Genomic DNA, 19,619 nt, shown 5'->3' on the forward strand with positions numbered 1-19,619 from the left:
GCAGACGAGCTTCTCTCTGCTCATCCAGCCCGAAAAAAATACGACAAAAGATCTGATCCGGATAACAAAGACAGGAGAAAACATCTGAGAGCATCATGAAGTTCGCGGCTTTTCTCTGCGTGTTTGTTTTCCTCGCTGCGGGTAAGTGAAATACTCTGATATTGAACATAGAGAATCACTGGATAAACATTTCAGCACCACGGTCAGCAGCACGACACTTTCACTGCAGAACTATAGTAGTAGATCCCGACGGATATCTCTTCTTTAGATTGTTTTTGTATAAGTGAGAGCTAATTGATGATACTGATATAACGATTACTGTAATACCACGCTTTTACTCTGTCAGATGGAGGGTCCATACCAGTTGAGCAGGACAGCCGAAGAGAGGGGCTGGTATGCTGTCTCTTCTGTCTATATGGAAAAAAAAACAAAGAAATAAAATTTCCATTCGTTTTAGTAAAAGTACATTACTTCTTTTCAGCTTACCAAGTGTTTAGTTGAGATCCTTTCGAAGGAGCTGTATAAGACCGATGATACTCCGCTGCATCCAGAATGCAGAAACATCCTCTCACAAGGTATGTGTTGCTCTCAGTGTGTTTTTGAGGTTGGAGAATATTATGATTTATTAGTGGGTGATCAAATATGCACAATCAAAATAATATTTAATTGGATTTACTACATTTTTGTTAGGTAATTAGTTGTAAACAATTCATATGGACTGAATTTAAACAATTTAAATGTAGTAATGTTCAACTTAATTAGCTTAAATTCAGCCCATGTGAATTATTTGCAACCAGCTATTTAAAAAAACAAGATGTTAAATCTAATGAATATTTTTTTCAGTGTAGACATCTCAGAGTAATTCCAGCATAACAGTGTTTGCATTTAAATGTGTAGTGAAATATCATTTGGACATGTAGCGCGAGAGTGGTCACACTATATCACCATCATTTCTAACCTCAGCACATCGGGCTTGCTGGATGAGACGGTTATGGGTCAGTGGTTTCATTCTAAGTCTGCAAACTAATAATTGGATGTATTCAAGCAATGCATACACACCGAAATGAAAATGAGTTACAAGCAAAGAGTACTGAAAGATCATACTCAAGTAAATGTACCATTAACTTCCAAAAACAAAGTGCAAGTAGTCAAATTATCTGATAGTCTGAGTAAAAAGTAGCACTTCTTAAAGTAGTCAAGAATAGCAAGTAGTGAGTGTTATGCAAATTGTGCATGTATTTGAAAACGTAGCATTCTGTAGTTCATTTAGTTGTTGTTTAAGGGCATTTGTCGATTTTACTCGTACATACAGCAGGAATGGGTCATCTCCATCATCTCAGGATTCTCTCGGTCTTTGCAAGTATTCTGATTATTCTACTTGACCAATCTTCGTAGACCAAAAAAAAATAGTGATTGCAGGTTGGGGCGATGCAGTGGCGCAGTAGGTAGTGCTGTCGCCTTACAGCAACAAGGTTGCTGGTTCGAGCCTCGGCTGGGTCAGTTGGCATTTCTGTGTGGAGTTTGCATCTTTTCCCTGCATTCCCGTGGGATTCCTCCGGTTTCCCCACAAGTCTAAAGACATGCTGTACAGGTGAATTGGGTAGGCTAAATTGCCCGTAGTGTATGAGTGTGTATGGTTGTTTCCCTGTGATGGGTTGCAGCTGGAAGAGCATTCGCTGCGTAAAACATGCTGGATAAGTTGGCGGTTCATTCCGCTGTGGCGAGCCCAGATTAATAAAGGGACTAAGCCAAAAAGAAAATGAATGAATGAATGACAATGACTGCATGTTGAAATAAAAGTGTGGTAAGTACTGATACAGCACTAAAAACATACTTAAGTATGCTTTCTTCAAATATTGGTTAAGGAGAATAATCAGTGCTGTGATTTCTGTCCAATCAAATTGTAAAACAATAAATTGCAATTAAATCAAATTACTGTAACCAAATAGTTTTAATCAGGAATTGTACAACACTAAGTAGTTTTAAAAATATGTACTGTCTGAAGATACCTGCATTTTGGCAAGGGGTAGATTAAGATTATGAAAATTATGCAGTTAGATCTACCTTTTACTCCCCTGTTTTTCTTGCTTGAAGGGATACCTCAGGATACTCATAATAAAAACCAGAGATATATACTACATATACTTTTACTAAGTGCAAGAAAGACTAGAACAATAAATTGGATGAAGCCACACTCTCCAACAATAGTACAGTGGATAGACAGACTTGAATCTATGTATAGGATTGGAGTTTATGACGGCTCAACTTCAATTAAAACTGGATATTTTTTAACAAAGATGGGTACCTGTTACTGTGTATCTGAACAGGACATAGTATTTCCAGCTCCTTTAAAACAGAAAATGTTTTTTTTGTTTGTTTTTATTTACATCTAGGGTTACTTTTTTTCTCTTTCGTTTTTTTTCTTTTTTCTATAATCGCTGCTGTCACTGAATGTATAAAAATAAAGTAAAAAAAAAAAAAAAATATATATATATATATATATATATATATATATATATATATATATATATATATATATATATATATATATATATATATATATATATATATATATATGGGTGACGCAGTGGCGCAGTAGGTAGTGCTGTTGCCTCACAGCAAGAAGATCGCTGGTTCGATCCTTGGCTCAGTTGGTGTTTCTTGGTGGAATTTGCATGTTCTCCCTGCGTTCGCATGGGTTTCCTCCGGGTGCTCCGGTTTCCCCCACAGTCCAAAGACATGCAGTACAGGTGAATTGGGTAGGCTAAATTGTCTGTAGTGTGTGTGTGTGTGTGTGTGAATGTGTGTGTGGATGTTTCCCAGAGATGGGTTGCAGCTGGAAGGGCATCCGCTGCGTAAAAATGTGCTGGATTAGTTGGCGGTTCATTCCGCTGTGGCCACCCCGGATTAATAAAGGGACTAAGCCAACAAGAATATATATATGTAACGGGGCATGGCAAAAAGTGGTACACTTTATTTACAATAAGAAAAAAATAAGAATATTTAAATCACCCAAAGTATATTTACAAATGCGTATAATAAATGCAAAAGTAGTACACATACTTAAGTATGTTTTTACTATTTTTCCTAAGACTTTTTCCCCAATTTTCAGCTTTCCTTTTAGTTATTTAGACATGGTCAGGGTTTAGTTAGCATGTTTAATTTGCTATTATCTTTGATTTGGCACTGCTTCATTTCCTTCCCTTTGTAAGGTTTGTTTTTACTTGCAAATTTGTTTAGTTTGCATTTATTGTACACATTTGTAAATATACTTTGGGTGAATAAATATTCTTGTTTCTTATCTTTCTCATTGTAAATTAAGCATTCCACTTTGTGCCACGCCCTGTTTGCCAGCTAAGGGGAATTAAAAAGATATTGGGTTGTCTTAATCATGTTTAGTGTAATGACATATTTTTAAAAATATAAAGTACAATTCCTGATTAAAAATATTGGGTTACAGTAATTCCATTATTTTGCAATTTATCCTTTTATGATTTGATAGGACAGAAATCACAGGACTGATTATTCTCCTTAACCAATCTTTCTAGACAAGAAAAAAAAAGTACTGACTCCAGGCAGAAAGAAAATAGTGCAGTAAAAGTACTGACACAGCACTAAAATCATACTCAAGTTAAAGTACACATTTTTAAAACTATTTAGTAATCTACAATTCCTGATTAAAAATTACTTAATTACTTTATTCATTTGCAATTTGTTGTTTTACACCACTGGTTACAAGTAACTTTAAAAATATATATATATATTTCTACCTCAATTTAGGATCTGATCATTCCAAAGATGTGAAAAATACTAAAGAACCAACTCAAGAGGAGCTGAAAAAACCAAGAGAAGAGTCTAAAGTCAAAGATGAGGAACTCATTGACCATCTCCACAAGGCTGCTGACAAACGGGAGGAGTTGGGTGATGAACGGAGCCAAGAAGAGTTTCCAAGCTTCGTTAAAAGAACCAAAGACAGACGTGAGGAAATGGACGACGAACGAAGTCAGGAAGAATTCCCAAGCTTCATGAAAAGAGGAATCAAGGGTAAACGTGAGGGAATGGATGATGAACGAAGCCAGGAAGAGTTCCCGAGTTTCATGAAGAGAAGACTAAAGGAAAAGCGTGAGGGAATGGATGATGATCGAAGTCAGGAAGAGTTCCCGAGTTTCATGAAGAGAAGACTAAAGGAAAAGCGTGAGGGAATGGATGATGATCGAAGTCAGGAAGAGTTCCCGAGTTTCATGAAGAGAAGACTAAAAGAAAAGCGTGAGGGAATGGATGATGAACGAAGCCAAGAAGAGTTCCCAAGTTTCTATAAAAGATTCAACATGCATAAAAGAGAAGATTCTGATGACAGAAGCCAGGAGGAGTTTCCTCAGAAAAGATTTTTCTCTATGATTTACAAGCGTGACAATCCCGATGAGGAGCGTAGCCAGGAGGAATTTCCTTTCTACGAGTATAAAAGAAGTCATCTTCTAACCAGCCGGGAAAAACGCAACGACCTGGACTATGACAGAAGTCAAGAAGCCTTCCCAAGTTACATGATCAAAAGAACCTACGGGGACGGAGATGAAGAGGATGAGGGGATAGAGAAGAGGATCTGGAAGCCAACCCACAGATACCACCATAAGAAAAAGCACCACAAACGCAGCGAGAATGGGGACATCGAAGAACCAGATTACGATAGAAGTCAAGAAGACTTCCCGAGCTACGTCAACAAAAGAAACTACATGAATGGAGAAGAAATGGACGAAGAAAGTGAGGAGAGAGAAAAGAGGATCTGGAAGCCAACGCACAGATATCATCACAAGAAAAAGCACCACAAGCGCAGCGAGAATGGAGATATCGAAGATCCAGACTATGACAGAAGTCAAGAAGACTTCCCAAGCTACAACAAAAGGACCTACGGGGATGGAGATGAGATGGACGAAGAAAGTGAGGAGATAGAGAAGAGGATCTGGAAGCCAACACACAGATACCATCACAAGAAAAAGCACCACAAGCGCAGCGAGAATGGGGACATCGAAGAGCCAGACTATGACAGAAGCCAGGAAGACTTCCCAAGCAAAAGGAGTCAAGGTCACTACAAACAAACTGAGGATTTGGCGAACGCCCAACCTGAGGAGTCTGAAGAGCAAGATGAGGATATTGCAAAGCGATACTGGAAGCCCACACACAGATATCACCACAAAAAACATTATCGCAACAAGCGTGGCGACTCCATAGAGCTCGAGGATGAAAGTGAAGCCAGCCAGGAGGCCGAAGAGGAGCTCAACAAAGGACAACTGAGTTCAGCAGAAGCTGCGCTGAGATACCTAACAAACAAAAAGAAGGAGTTAGAGGAGCGTCTACTCAACAAAGGTGACGTCTATGAGAAACGCTCTCCATGGATTGACAGAGGTTACTACCGACCAGCCTGGTACAAAAGAAGCCAGAAGGCAGGTGAAAGTATGGATCAGCAGCCGTACCACACTCTAGAGGAGCTCGCCAAGACTCTCAGATACAAAAGAGGCCTGATTTCACAAGAGGAATCACCGGAGGAGGAAATCAGCGCCCCGCAACAGGAGGTACAGTATGCTTGACATTATCCTTTACAAGAGGTTCAAACTCCCATGAGATTAAAATAAGGTAAATCAGTATAGTTAGTTTTTAGGATATCTATAAGCTAGTGTGCTCTAAAACGCTAACAAAATTTGTGTTTAGAACAGGGGTGGGCAAACTTGGTCCTGGAGGGCCAGTGTCCTGCATGGATCAGCTTTAACTCTAATCAAAAACACCTGAACATGTCAATCAGTGTCTTCAAGATCACTATCTATAAGCAGGTGTGTTTGATTAGAGTTGGAGCTAAACTATGCAGGACACCGGCCCTCCAGGACTGAGAAAGCTTGTAAAGCTTGTAGTTTGTCCCTTCAGCCTAAATAAATCAAGTTTTAATTAGTCATCTCATACTTCCGTTCATCATCAAATACTGACCAATCAAATGCTCTCTAGTATCTGACATGCCCCGCCCCCTAACAGCTTCTTCTCATTTGCGTTCCATTTGATGCGCTTGAGCTCCACCACTCTCACTGGCAGAGCAGTGATCAAACAAAACTCTATTGGCTGTTTTTTTTTAAAGGGGAGGAGCTACACTATATGTTGCCCTTTCTTCATTTTTCGGTTAAGATTACATCGAACATGGAATAAACAAATGCACATTTCAAAGCACCTCATGAGAGCTGTAAGTGTTTTACTCACTTTGGGTGTTGCTAAATTTGAACCTATAACTATTACATAAACAGTGCGAGCTCTGATGATCAGAAGATGGTATGTTCATGCACAAATCACACCAGTTGATTTAAAAATGTATATTGATGGGGAGCTTGTGAGCTGCTTAGTTGGCTTGGATGTATTTCTCAGGATACGAGACATGATCATAAAAACATCACCAATTTCCATGCAACCGAAAAAAACTGATAACACTTTAGAATAATATTCCATTACTTAATGTATATACTAACATTAACCAAGTATGAATAATCTTGTAAAACATTAAATCATAGTTTAACATTTTCTAATGCATTATTCAGGGTTCTTACACCTTTTCCAACTTCAAATTCCAGAACCTTTCAAGCCCTTTCAAGGTGGATTCTTTTGCTTTTCCAGCATCTAACCATCATGGTAAACATACATTTATGTGCTGCATGTACTTTATTTTACATTTAAATCCATAATGCTATTTTAAAAACACAGTATGACATTTCAGCTTAAATTGTTGAATACTTTGGAGCATAGACTTATTGGGATAGTTCACCTGAAAATAGTAGTAAAAAAAAAAAAAGTTCAGTTCCTGTATGAAGTATCTTTATAAGTTTGGTCTTAAGTTTCTACCAAAAGTTAACATCTCAAAAAATGAGCTTACAGTAGTTATACAGAGTATTATTTATGCTATCTATTAAATTACCTTTTAAATTGTATTTTTTAATCACCTACTCCTACCCCAACCCTAAACCCAACCATCACAGTACTGTAAAAATATGAATTATGAAAAATGCTGCTATATTGATGTGCATCTCTCTCTTCCGGCCGGCCGTGTACCCTATCTAGACTTTACCCAAGTAGACATGACAACTGTTTTAAACCATTCCTGAGTGCTGCGTTTGGGGGTTTTAGCTCAAAGATGCATTCGGCGTCTCCTAAATCTGCACATGTGGTGAACATTTTGCAGTGAAAACTGGTTGCACAGCAACAATTTTATGCACTCACAGCTATATTTTGAGCTCGCATTGATACAATTTTGGGCCCACACGGGACCAAAACGGTCGTAATTTTGAGCCCTGCAATTTCAAATTCAAGCACTTTGTCCAAAATCCAAGCACTTTTCTAACCTTGAAAACAGTATATTAAAAAAAATCAAGCATTTTCCAGGATTTCCAGCATTATTAACATCCAAATTCATGTTTGTTCACATTAGTTAAAGCACTGTCCGTTAACAAGAACTAATGTTATTTAATTTAAGTAATTACAACTAGCGTTACCAAAGACATAATAAATGTATTACGGTTTATGTTAGTAAAGACTTTAACTAATGGACTATTATTTTAAAGTGTTACCAAAAAAATCATGACGGCAAAAAAACGCACCATCTACACCCAACTTTAGGCCGATGGTTCTGAACACTGTTATTTTAGGAGGCCCTTTAAAGTTTTAACTGTCACACCCATTTTCGAGTGTAGGCCTGCAAAGATCCAAATACAAATCAATATAATTCTGGAGCATTGGACTTTTAAACATTGCTTTAAAGAAGAGACATTGAGGTTTTTTGCACGGATTAAAGTGGTTTAAAATTAAATACAAATTTTAAACAAAAAACAATGTTAATTGTTTAATTTTAAAGCAATAAAAACAGCTAAATTTCATTAAAGATTATATAAATTTAAATTTGAATCTTAAAGATGACATAAAAACCTGAGGTCTAAAAATAGTTTTTCTAAAATGGGAACATTTATCAAAGACTATAGAAAGCATGTCACTTACATCTTTTTAATTAGGGAAAAGTGTAACGGCCAGTATGGCGAATAAAGCCTGCCTTCTAGTACAGCAGCCAATCAACAAACGTTATAGACTGATGATACTCTAGGGCAGAGGCTCAGACCAGGCATGAGTTTCTGCAGATTTTGTGTGATTTGGAAGTTTAGAAAAGACACTAAAGGGACAGTTGTTTAATTTTATTGATGATTTCTAATATGAAATTCAAATGCAAGCTGGGCAAGCAGTTTTTGAGAATTTGAGGTTTCCTCATTAGGACAGAATACCCGAGCATACTGTCCGGGAGCTGTTTCAAAGATGGCCCCCAAGTAAAGTCACTTGTCTTAAAGGGACTTTCACTATACCGACAAATGTATGCACCCTTGTGTGTTTTAAAACCTTTGAGCTTCTTATGTTGAACACAAGAGAAGATATTTTGGTAAATATCCATTGACTTTCATGGTAAAGAGAAAATATAATATGGACTTCAATGGGTGCCATCAATCAGCATTCTTCAAAATAAATTCTTTTGCGTTCAACAGAAGAAAATCAGATAGGTTGGGTGAGTAAATGATAGAATTTCTTTATTTTTTGGTGGATGAACTGTCTCTTTAAGATACAAGTTTTATGCACTGAACTTTTCAATAATTCAACTCATCAGCTTGTTCCAAGACACACCAAGTCCTAGAGGTCAATGACAGGAGACCATAATGTGCACTTTCTTAAGCGGACTAGGTGACAGCAATGATGTATGACAAATGGACCCCTTATATCCAAAAAACAGCCACGCACTGCCTAAGCCAACCGGTCTGGACCGATGAATTACAAGCAAAGTATGACATCAATGCAATCAAACTTGCTTTATGGAGCTTGAAATTTTCCACTTGAATTATCTTCTTACTGGACTTCAACATGAATCATTTGATAGACTATGAGAGTACCTCGGTATACTCTAATTGTGGTTCTTTAGTACATGTGCATCAAAAAAAAAAAAAAAAAAAAAAGTGGCAACTGCCTCCCAGCAATGTTCTCCTTTTACAAGGACATCTGAGTTATTCAATCCGCCCGCAAACTATTCACGAATACGGCAATTGCTGAAGGGCGAAGAGTGATAGGGGGACTCTACAGGATACCAAGAGCATCATGATGGATATTGTGTAACTGAAAGGTACTTTCCTGTAACATTCCAACGGGGTTTGTGGAAATATGAGATTTAATTTACTACATCTACACATCTCCTTTCATTCAGAGTTTTTTAGGGGGTGGGGGTGGGGGATTAAAGGGATAGTTCACCCTAAAATGAAAATGTACTCAGCCTTTACTCACGCTCAAGTGCTTTCAAAGCTTTATGAGCTTTTCCCCATTTAGACACAACAGATATCTTGATGGAAGCTGTATGAAAAAAAATACTATGGCAGTCAATTTCAGCATCCCAATTTATATATCCATCCTAAATGGTGATTAAAACTATAATCAACGCGTTTTGCTTTAACTGTACATACCCGATCCAACTAATCAAGACAACTTGAGACCATTAAGCAGGTGAGAGTTGGAGCTGGCTGGAGCTTAACTGTGCAGAGCTGTGGATCTTCAGGAATTGAGTTTGAGACCATTGCACATGAGGGAGAATAAATGATGACTTTCAATCAATTTGGGGGTGAACTACCCCTTTCAGACATTGTTTTTGAAGAATCCCGACTATTAATCCCTGTGCTTTTTGTGTCAGCAGTTAAAAGAACTTGAGGAGCTGGCCTCTGAGGATCAACAGATGACAGAAACAACTTAACCATTCAGAAAACCAGCCGAGATGTCATCTCTCTGTGTTGCCTGTGTGTGATCCGCTTTAAATGAATGCATTATTATATGTCGTATCTGATTACAATCGCTTTAGGCATTTGTTATTCCTGCAAGTCAAGTTTAATGTTTAATGTGAAAGCCAGAGAAACAAGAATAAGTCGGTATGCTTTAGTTTAGCTCACCATTCACGGTATTAACAAACCATTAAGTAACTCTACTAGCTTACATAACTACTAATTAGCTCCATATTAATAGTAAGTAAGTTTAAATTAAAAGTGGGGTTTAGGTTATGGGTAGGGTTAGGGATGCAGAATAAGATCATACTTTATAATGAACAGTTAATATCTTAATAATAGGCAGGTAATAAGCTAGTAGTTAATAGCATGAAGTGAGACCTAAAGTGCTACCTAACAGTTTATAAAAAGCAAAACTAGCTACATCATGTGAATATTCTCTCTTTATTAACATCTAAAAATAACCAAGAAAACAAAATGCCCATGTACTTTTGACCGTGTTTAAGAGCATGCTACTGTACAGCAGTGAATGATGTAGTATGTGTTTAAAAAAAATGGTTGTCAATTATAATACACATCCCTGCATTGCTTATTGTTTGCATTTAATAAAAGGTGTAATTATGGGACCAAACTCTGATGAATGTGGATATCATTTGAGTTTTGATGCTGGAAGCCATTTTAAGCATTACTAAAACCATATGAAATGTTCAGATACAAAACCCTTTTCTCATCCTCCCAACTTTATCTTCATTTCAATTTAAAGGCAATGAAAAGGATTCACATGAAGGATGCTAAGAAAAAAAAAGCTCACACTTTACAATAAGCTAGTGGTGTTCAGACTGAGCCGGTGTCCTGAAGAGTTTAGTTCCAATTCTAATCAAACCCTTACTAAATATACTAGAACAAGGGTGTCCTGGAGGTCTAGTGTCCTGCAGATTTTAGCTCCAACTTGTTTCAACACACCTGCAAGAATGTTTCTAGAAAGCTTAGTAAGAGCTTGATTGGCTGGTTTAGGTGTGTGTCTGATTGCGGTTACTACAGCTGCGTAGTGTCAGTATGACTATAAACGAGGACGCTTCAATCCTACAAAAGTCCCAGTTTGTGGATGTTAAATCAGGTTTATTTTGGAGTACCCTGATTGGGACACCGGCCCTCCAGGACCACGTTTGTACACCTCTGTACTACACTCTCAAAAATAAAGGTGCGAGAGCTGCACTGTGGCAGTACCTTTTCAAAAGGTACATATTTGAAGCTGAAGAGTCCAAATTGGTACCTCAAAGGTGTATTTTTGTACTAATATGTACCTTGATGTACTACTATAGACTCAATAGGTGCAAATATGTATATTTTAAAAAGGTACGGCCCCAGTGACAGCTCCTGTACCTTTATTTCTAAGAGCGTAGAAACGTCCTGGCAGGTGTTTAAGAAAGTTGGAGCTACACTCAGAATGACACTAGGTTTTCATTAGTTAATGTGTTTACTAACATGAACTTATAATGGACGATACTAGTACAGCATTTACTAAACATAATTCAATATTAACTAATGCATTATTAAAATAAAGATTCATGCTTGTTAACATTGGCTAATGCACTGAGTTATCATTAACAATGAATGACTTTTTAATTAACATTAACAAACATAATAAACACTGTTATGAATGTATTGTTCATTGTTTGTTCATGTTAATAAATGCATTAACTATAATAAAACCTTACTGTAAAGTGTTACCAAACAATGCAGAGCATTTTAGATGGTACTCCCATTGCAGATCTGACAGCCTTTGATAACAAGCTTAAGATCTGATTTAGTTGTGTTTGGTTAAGGAGACATGGAAAATATGCATAGCTGGTGGTGCTCCTGGAACGTGGTTGAGAAACACTGACTTATAGGCTTTCGTATGAGAGGGTTTACTGGTGCATTGACTTTATGGAAGCAAATTAGGATATTAGCCAAGTGCAGAGGATACTGATGAACAATTTTTCCTTCCTCCACATATTATCTAAACAGATTTTAGCTCAGACTTGCTTTAACAAACCCGTTTCTCTTAATAAAAGCTTGATTAGCAGGTTCAAGTGTGTCTGACTGAGGTTGGAACTACACTTTCCAGGACACCGGCCCTCCAGGATAAAGTTTGGAAACCCCTGTACTAGAAACACCCTGGCAGCTGTGTTGAAGCTACACTCAGAAGGACACTGGCCCTTAAGGGCCAAGTTTGGACACCCCTGCAATAATGTATTATTAGTTAATCTATTTACTAACATGAACTAATAATGGACAATACTTGTACAGCATTTACTAATCATAATTCAATATTAACTAATGCATTATTAAAATACAAATTCATGCTTGTTAACACTGGCTAATGCACTGAGTTATCATTAACAATGAATTACTTTGTTTGTTTTCATTAACATTAACAAACATAATAAACACTGTTATCAATGTATTGTTCATTGTTTGTTCATGTTAATAAATACTTTAACTAAAAAACCTTATTATAAAGTCTTACCAAACAATGCAGAGCATTTCAGATGGTACTTGGGACAGTGTTTCTCAACCACGCTCCTGGAGGACCACCAACAATGCATGTTGTGGATGTCTCCTTTGTCTGTCACACCCATTGCAGATCTTTCAGCTTTTGCGAACGAGCTGAAGATCTGAATCAGGTGTGTTTGGTTAAGGAGACATGGAAAATGTGCATAGCTGGTGGTCCTCCAGGAACATGGTTGAGAAACACTGACTAATAGGCTTTTGTATGAGAGGGTTTACTGGTGCATTGACTTTTTTATGCAAGCAAAATTGGGAAATTAGCCAAGTGCAGAGGATACTGATGAACACTTCTCCTTCCTCCACATATAATCAAGATAAAAATAAATAAGGAGGATTTCTGTAGATCCTGAAATGCAAATTTTCAAATAAAAAAGGAATAACACAGTACATAACAGACTTTAAATAATAAAGTCGTGCAACTCATACAGAGAATAAAGCACTGGCTAAACGTGCGAGTCTACGCTGATTTAGTTAGGTTCTCCCTTAAATAAGTTAAAGTGAACTAGACGGAGCTGTCACATGATGAAGCCTTCTCCTCCAGTTTCAGCCTCTTGGCGTCGGGCTCTTCTGATTTGTGTGGATTTTTGGTTTTGGCAGTGCCTGCGTCGACTGTGGTTCCGGACAGCAGATATCCTCCACCTCCGCTCATCAGCAGCACTGGATGAGTCCGGTTGGGCAGCACCTGGAACACAAACACACAAGTATCGAGTGTGGGTGGGCGTGACAGAAACATTATTACACAATATGAGTCATCTAATATAATAGAAATTATATTGCAATGTAGATTAGCTAGAAATGCAACAAAAGCTTCATAAACAACCATACAAGTGCCAATTTATGCAGAACCTGAACTAATCCATTTGGGTTTAGTTCAAAGTTTGTGTGAACTGGAAGTTGCTGAGACTTATTTCAGTATTGTGATGTACTTCTAACTGAAATGGAATATTGAGTAGGGGGCGGGGCTTTCTTTTGTGCATCAAAGGTATTGATATGCAGTTGCTATGTAAGCCCTCAAGTTGACGTCAACAGAAATAAAGCCGCTCTCAATGTGTAAGGAAATGGTTTAACTTTAATTGAAGATTACTAAAACAAACATTTTTGTCAGTGGATTGACTTGCACAGATGAATTATTCACTTTAAGAATAGCAAAGTGAGCAAGCAAAATAAACATTGTAATTTTTAATTTCAAGCAGACTTTAAGTAGCAATTACCATTAACTGTTGGCTTATTGCATGCTTACTATTAAGATATTTTCTGTTTATTAGTATTTATAAAGTAAGATCTGTTTGTACATCCCTAGTCCTACATAATACTTAAGTCCAAGTACTATTTTGCTAACTATTTGAAAGCAGCTAATTAGTAGTTTTATTGAGCTAAAATTTTAACTAGTGGCTTGTTAACAGCACAAATTGTAACTTAAAACAAAGTATAACTGTTCTGTGCCTTGTTTAAAAGTGCTTTAGTGAATTTGTTGCGGTAGGGGTCACTTTAAGAAACTGCAAATGATGAAACGTTCAGGAAGTGAGCAGTTGAGCGCATGGCAAGTGTGTGACTGCCAGATGTGGGTAATCCTCGTCATTTTCTTGCTGTAAATAGTTTGATAATAGCTGTAAGTTCTGTTTACATTCAATTTGGGAGATATGTATATTTCTGACATTAATGTGTAAAGTAGACCAGATGTTTTTTGTATGCATAGTTTGTGCCTTAAGACTTTTAATGCTAGTCACAAATGTATAGAATACACAGAAATCTAAAGCAAAAATACGAATGTGTGTCAAATTAACACCATTCTCACGGTGTATTATAATTTTTGTATTTGATGTGTTTTAGTTATTACTAAGAATTGTAATCTTTTTCCTTTTTATTTTCACCTTGATCCATTGTATAGTTCATCTGAGCTGCAATAAAAGCTGAATGATGGAAAGCTTGCACTTCTGCACTTATAATGGATGGAGTTTAACTTGCTGTCAAACTTCTGAGAGACAAATGAGGAAGGGAGGACAGTACAATAACTATTTATAAAACATTTCACAGCCTGCTTTTACTTAAATATATAAAATGCTGAACACAGTAATACTTGTACTGTAAATATATTTCAAAATCATTTTTTATTTGCAATTTATTCCTGTGATACTTTTTTCAATGTTAAAGTATTTTATAGCATCATTACTTTATTAGTTAACTTTGGTGCTCAAAAAAAAAAAAAAAAAAAATTAATTAACATGCAAACTGTGGTGTTATTTAATATTTTTGTGGAAATGTTCATTTAGTCTTTCAGGAGATATAATAGAGATTTGAAACGAATTAGAAAATGCTTGTAAAATGTGTTAAAATGGTTGCTGTGGCTTTTGATGAATTAAATAAAACCAAACCCTTGAGCAAATGTTCAAATATCTAATTAAAGATGCAAATTCAGAAACTGATTAATGTGAACATCAAGGGCCCTATGAAATAAATGTTGCCCAAATTCATTTTGCATTTTAATTATTCTGGATTTCACTTAACACTTTATTTTCTCAGGACCCTAAATATATATTTACATTAAACTTTAGTAATAAAAAACCTTCTTAAATTAACTGAAATGATGAAACTTATTTAACAGTTTATAGTTACACAACTTCGACTACTGCATTATTATCATCAACTCTTTCCAGGGTTAACTAATTTATCTAATGTTTAAAAGAACAACTTCTGCTCAACAAGACTGCATTTTTTTAAATATATACAATTGTAGAAATGTTGAATAATATTCCTTTCACATGGTCTCATTTAATAGATTTTTTACAATATTTTCATGATACTTTGCCCCCGAGAATGATAGCTCACATAATCAGCAACATATTAAAAGAAAAACATCCACAATATATCATGATATTTGTAAATGAAGGAAAATGCATCAAAAAGTTATAAAATGCATTTCTTTTATTGACAGCACATATATTTCTTAGAATTCTAACATTGATATGTTCGATCCGCCATTATGAAAAGCGAAATTTCAAGGCTCATGCATCTCGCTATTTTGTCCTGCCCCTATTATTGATTAATCAAATGTAAACACTGTACATCAGGAGTCTCAAACTGCTGGCCCCTCCTTCTCCCTCCGGCCTGCAACTGACGTCAAAAAAATAGATTCGGCCTGCCAAAACATATATTTTTGAACTTCTTTCATTGTTGTGCAGTTGCTTCTAGCCACTTGTGGTTTTGACCAGCCACCTAGTGGACATTTAAAGTACTGCATTAAGATTAGTTTTACTTTCATTTTCTCTCAGTGTACAGTCAAGAGTACCACACGTGTTTTAATTCTGTGGCTGATTTAAACGTTAAAATATATGTCCATAAGTGCTCTATTTTTACTAAAGCTCTATTTTTGGAAATATTCAAGCGTCATTTGATTATCATCAGTTTTATTCCACTTGTATTTTGTTGTACGAACACTTCTTCATGGCTTACACGTTATGCTGGTGGTGTAACAAATATGATTATTTTGCAAATATTCTCATTAAATGGTCTCATTTATTCGATTTTTCTCATATGTTCATTAAGATATGCTTAAAAACTATGTACATTAGTAAATAGTACTGTTGGTTGAATTGAACATGTTAAAGTAAATGTCAATATGAACATACTTTTCCCATCTTTGTTGTAGTTTTACAAAAAAAAAAAAAAAAAGAAAGATATTAAGAAAGAACAATTGGCAGTAAAGTCACTTAAGTTACCCAATCTGCTTTCTGCAGTTCTTATGCTATTAGGACAATACAATTGGTTGGGACAGAATAATAATTATATCTGTTATTTGTAGTATTTTCATAGCAATTTAAACTCCCCCTTCAATATGTACAACAAGAAACAAAAAGCTAGAGTTTTGACTGCATATACTCTGCTTAAGAATGACAGAGTGTGTGTCTAACGCCCGGCCATAAACACAACTACAGATATATTTCAGCAGCTCATGTGTGACACGATAGGCATGCTGATTTGATCATCTGAGAAGCATTGCCAAGTTAGGAAGTATACTATCCATCTCAAAAGCATGAACTAGCTTTTCTGCATCTATGACTTCTAGGCTGGACTACTGTAATGCTCTGTTTGCTGGCTGCCCAGCATCCGCTATTAACAAACTTCAGCTAGTACAAAATGCAGCTGCCAGAGTTCTTACCAGGTCAAAGAAATGATCTTATCACCCCAATTTTATCCTCCTGACACTGGCTGCCTGTTTAGTTTCGTATTGAATTTAAAATATTGCTTCTTACCTATAAAGCTTCAAATAATCTAGCTCCTGTTTATCTAACCAACCTTCTGTCTCACAACAATCCAACCCACTTTTTAAGATCTCAAAACTCAGCTTCTGGTAGTACCTAGAATAGCAAAGTCGAGTAAAGGAGGTCGAGCCTTCTCATTTATGGCTCCTAAACTCTGGAATAGCCTTCCTGATAATATCCGAGGCTCAGACACACTCTCGCAGTTCAAAACTAGATTAAAGACCTATCTTTTTAGCAAAGCATACACTCCGTGCATCACATAGCGGTATGATACATGAATGTGCTCCACGCAGGTTTCTGCATCTCGTTTATAAACCCTATGAACAGCAGCTACGCTAATTATTTTCTTATTTTCTATTTCCACCTAAACTAACTCATCACAAGGCCCTCATAGATTATGCAGTGCCAATGAAGTGATCCAAGACCAGTGAAGAAATGATCCCAAGGTTTTCACATTCCGGGAACAGGCAGTAGCAGCTGCAGTGGTGGTCATGGAGGAGTGGAAAGCATGAGACTGATTCCTTCAGGGACCGCCGAGTATCGTTGACTTCCTGCGTTCTCCACCTTCCAGCGCATAGACTGCAACTCTCCAAAAGACATTTGCCATATGAGAAATAGTCGTGCTAACTAAACCAGGTTTCTCCCGAGGTTTTTTCCTTCACTTTCGCCCATTGGTGAAGTTTTTTTGGCTTGGCTTGCATAGTTCGGGACTTGTAGAGCTGTGCATCGATGGATTACTCTTTAGTGTTTGGACTCCCAGCAGTGAATATTAAGACACATTGAACTGAACTGAGCTAATCTAAACTGAACTTAAACTCTGAAAACTAAACTGACACGGTTTCAATTCACTATAATCTTCTATGTGAAGCTGCTTTGACACAATCTCCATTGTAAAAGTGCTATACAAATAAAGATGAATTGAATTGATTTGCATTATCACTGGTGACAGGTAATGCTTGAAATATAAATCTCATGTCTGTTGTCCTAAGATGCATCAATTATGTCAGATTTCCCCTTTTTTTCTTGTGCTTGAATTTTAAAACGGCTCTCCTATGAGATGTCAGTCACTGAAATGACCCCCCCCCCTCCCCGCCAATCTGAGTTTGAGACCCCTGGTTTAGGTGTAAGGTTCAACTTTAGATTTATTCATCCAAAATGATGATATTCTGCATTATACAGTAAAAAAACTTTCTATAGAAGCTTTGCATGACAGAGCTCTGAACTAAAGTCTAAAGAAACTTAAAACAACAACAACAAAACAAGTTTACAGTGAGTACTTACCTGATAATGCCTGAGCCAGGAATCAGTTAGTCTGAGATTGATTACTCCTCCTTGTTCCCGGAGCTTATTGTAGCACTCGATCAGCGGCTGCATCCATACAAATTAAAATAGTAAACAGTTAAAGAAGCAGTTTTCAAAGCCTGACTCAAGTGAATATGCAAATCTCCTTAAAGTTACAGAACACCCTTATTTGCTATTTTTGGAGCGGGAAAGTTACTCTCAAACTCTATGTCAGCCATAATATTCTGCTATATCTATATGTGAATAATCATATTCGATAATCATAGAAAGAAATATTCAGTTTAATTTTGTATGCATAAGTAAAATGAGGAGGATCTTTATATATTTACATTTCTGTAATTGTGTATATCTCCCAAATAAAAAAAAAGGTTTGCATTCTGCAACAAGGATTACTAAAGCATCATACATATTATTACTTCACAACACTGGAGTCAGATTTACCTCTCTGTACTGGCAGTAGACTACAAACGGCCGTGATGGAGCTACAAATTTGAGCAGACCCATTAATACCGGACACGGATGAAACCGACTGGCAATAACCAACCTGAAACAAACAGTACAGTCAGCTTTTACCACATTAACTAGGAGAAAAAAAAAAAAAAAAAAAAAAAAAAAAAAAAAAAAAAAATCGCTATAAAAACATGCAAAACAAGATACAGGAAGATTTATGTTATTTAAATCAGTGGGTGGGGAAAAACCACACCGCTGAGTCACATTGAGCTTTAAAAACTGCTGGGATTTGGATTCTATTTTAACGTAGGCATGGGCCAGTATAAGAGTCTGACAGTACGATAAATGTGGATAAAAATATCACGGTTTCAAAGTTGTGATTACTGCACTAAAATATAATATTTTTAAATGTCTGGGTAAAACACAAAAACTTCCTCACCCCCATTCAACACAATCATTTTTATTTTGAGATTTATTTTGATAACTTAGGAACGTTATAGCAGAAAATGTTTTTGAAATGACTTTTCCAAACTGTGGTATGTCTTAAAAGCAGTCATCATCCTATTCCTATTTTAATGTCGAGGAATAAAAAAAAAAATCTCATTTAATTTTAAAGCAAGAGTCATCAAAAAAGCACAACCTGAATCCCAAAAGGGAGAGTTTAAAAGCGTTATAAAACATTATTAGCCAGGTATTTTGAGCAGAAACTTCATATACACACACTAGAGTCATCCAAGAATTGTTTGACATCTTGTAACAGGGTATATACAGAACTTCTTAAGTTGAATTTAATACCTTTTTTTATACCTTCAAAAAAAAAAAAAATAAAAATCAATACCAACACGACTTGCACGAGCTGCAACTGTAGTGGCATAAATTAAATATCTTTTCAAATGATATAACATATTGCGGATAACATATATATTTAAGTAAAGCAGAGGAATTAATCAAGCTGTCACAATGGGCCTTTGTCCATAGTTTTTAATCAATGTCATCAATGATAATAGTCGCTCTTCTAAGAATATTTCGGTACGGTTGTTTCTTCACTGAGCCTGGAGCGGCGCGGCACGATTACAAACCCTTCTCGGCCCGGAATTCTTGGCATAGTTAGACAACCGTGCTGAACTGTGCCGATAGATTCTGTGTGTCAGGGCTCGAAATGAACTTTTTTTTTTTACTTGGTAGCACCGGTGCTCCCAACTTCAAATATTTAGGGGCACCAGAAACAAAGTAGGAA

General features: G+C 36.5%; 2 protein-coding genes across 4 annotated transcripts in view; one reads left to right on the forward strand and one right to left on the reverse strand.

Moving 5' to 3' along the window:
* Positions 1 to 10,449, forward strand: chgb (chromogranin B). 2 transcript variants are annotated; one of them, XM_087297874.1, is made up of 5 exons: positions 1 to 141; positions 347 to 393; positions 482 to 575; positions 3,781 to 5,567; positions 9,734 to 10,449. In XM_087297874.1, exons 1-5 carry the CDS (start codon positions 96 to 98, stop codon positions 9,791 to 9,793), a joined length of 2,034 nt encoding a protein of 677 aa, XP_087154000.1. In that variant the 5' UTR covers positions 1 to 95; the 3' UTR covers positions 9,794 to 10,449.
* Positions 9,902 to 19,619, reverse strand: part of trmt6 (tRNA methyltransferase 6 non-catalytic subunit) — a 20,785-nt gene continuing 11,067 nt past the window's right edge. The window contains exons 9-12 of one of the 2 annotated variants that reach the window (XR_015517809.1): positions 18,374 to 18,476; positions 17,912 to 17,998; positions 12,544 to 13,053; positions 10,244 to 12,386 (exon numbers count right to left, since the gene is read on the reverse strand). Coding sequence is in view for 1 of the 2 variants with exons in the window: in NM_001037392.3 (NP_001032469.3) it covers positions 12,874 to 13,053; positions 17,912 to 17,998; positions 18,374 to 18,476 (370 nt within the window). In the remaining variant the exon portion in view is untranslated. 2 annotated transcript variants of the gene reach the window in all.

This window comes from Danio rerio, chromosome 20 (assembly GCF_052040795.2).
Source record: "Danio rerio strain M-AB ecotype USA chromosome 20, GRCz13ab, whole genome shotgun sequence".
Classification (NCBI taxonomy): Eukaryota; Metazoa; Chordata; class Actinopteri; order Cypriniformes; family Danionidae; genus Danio; species Danio rerio.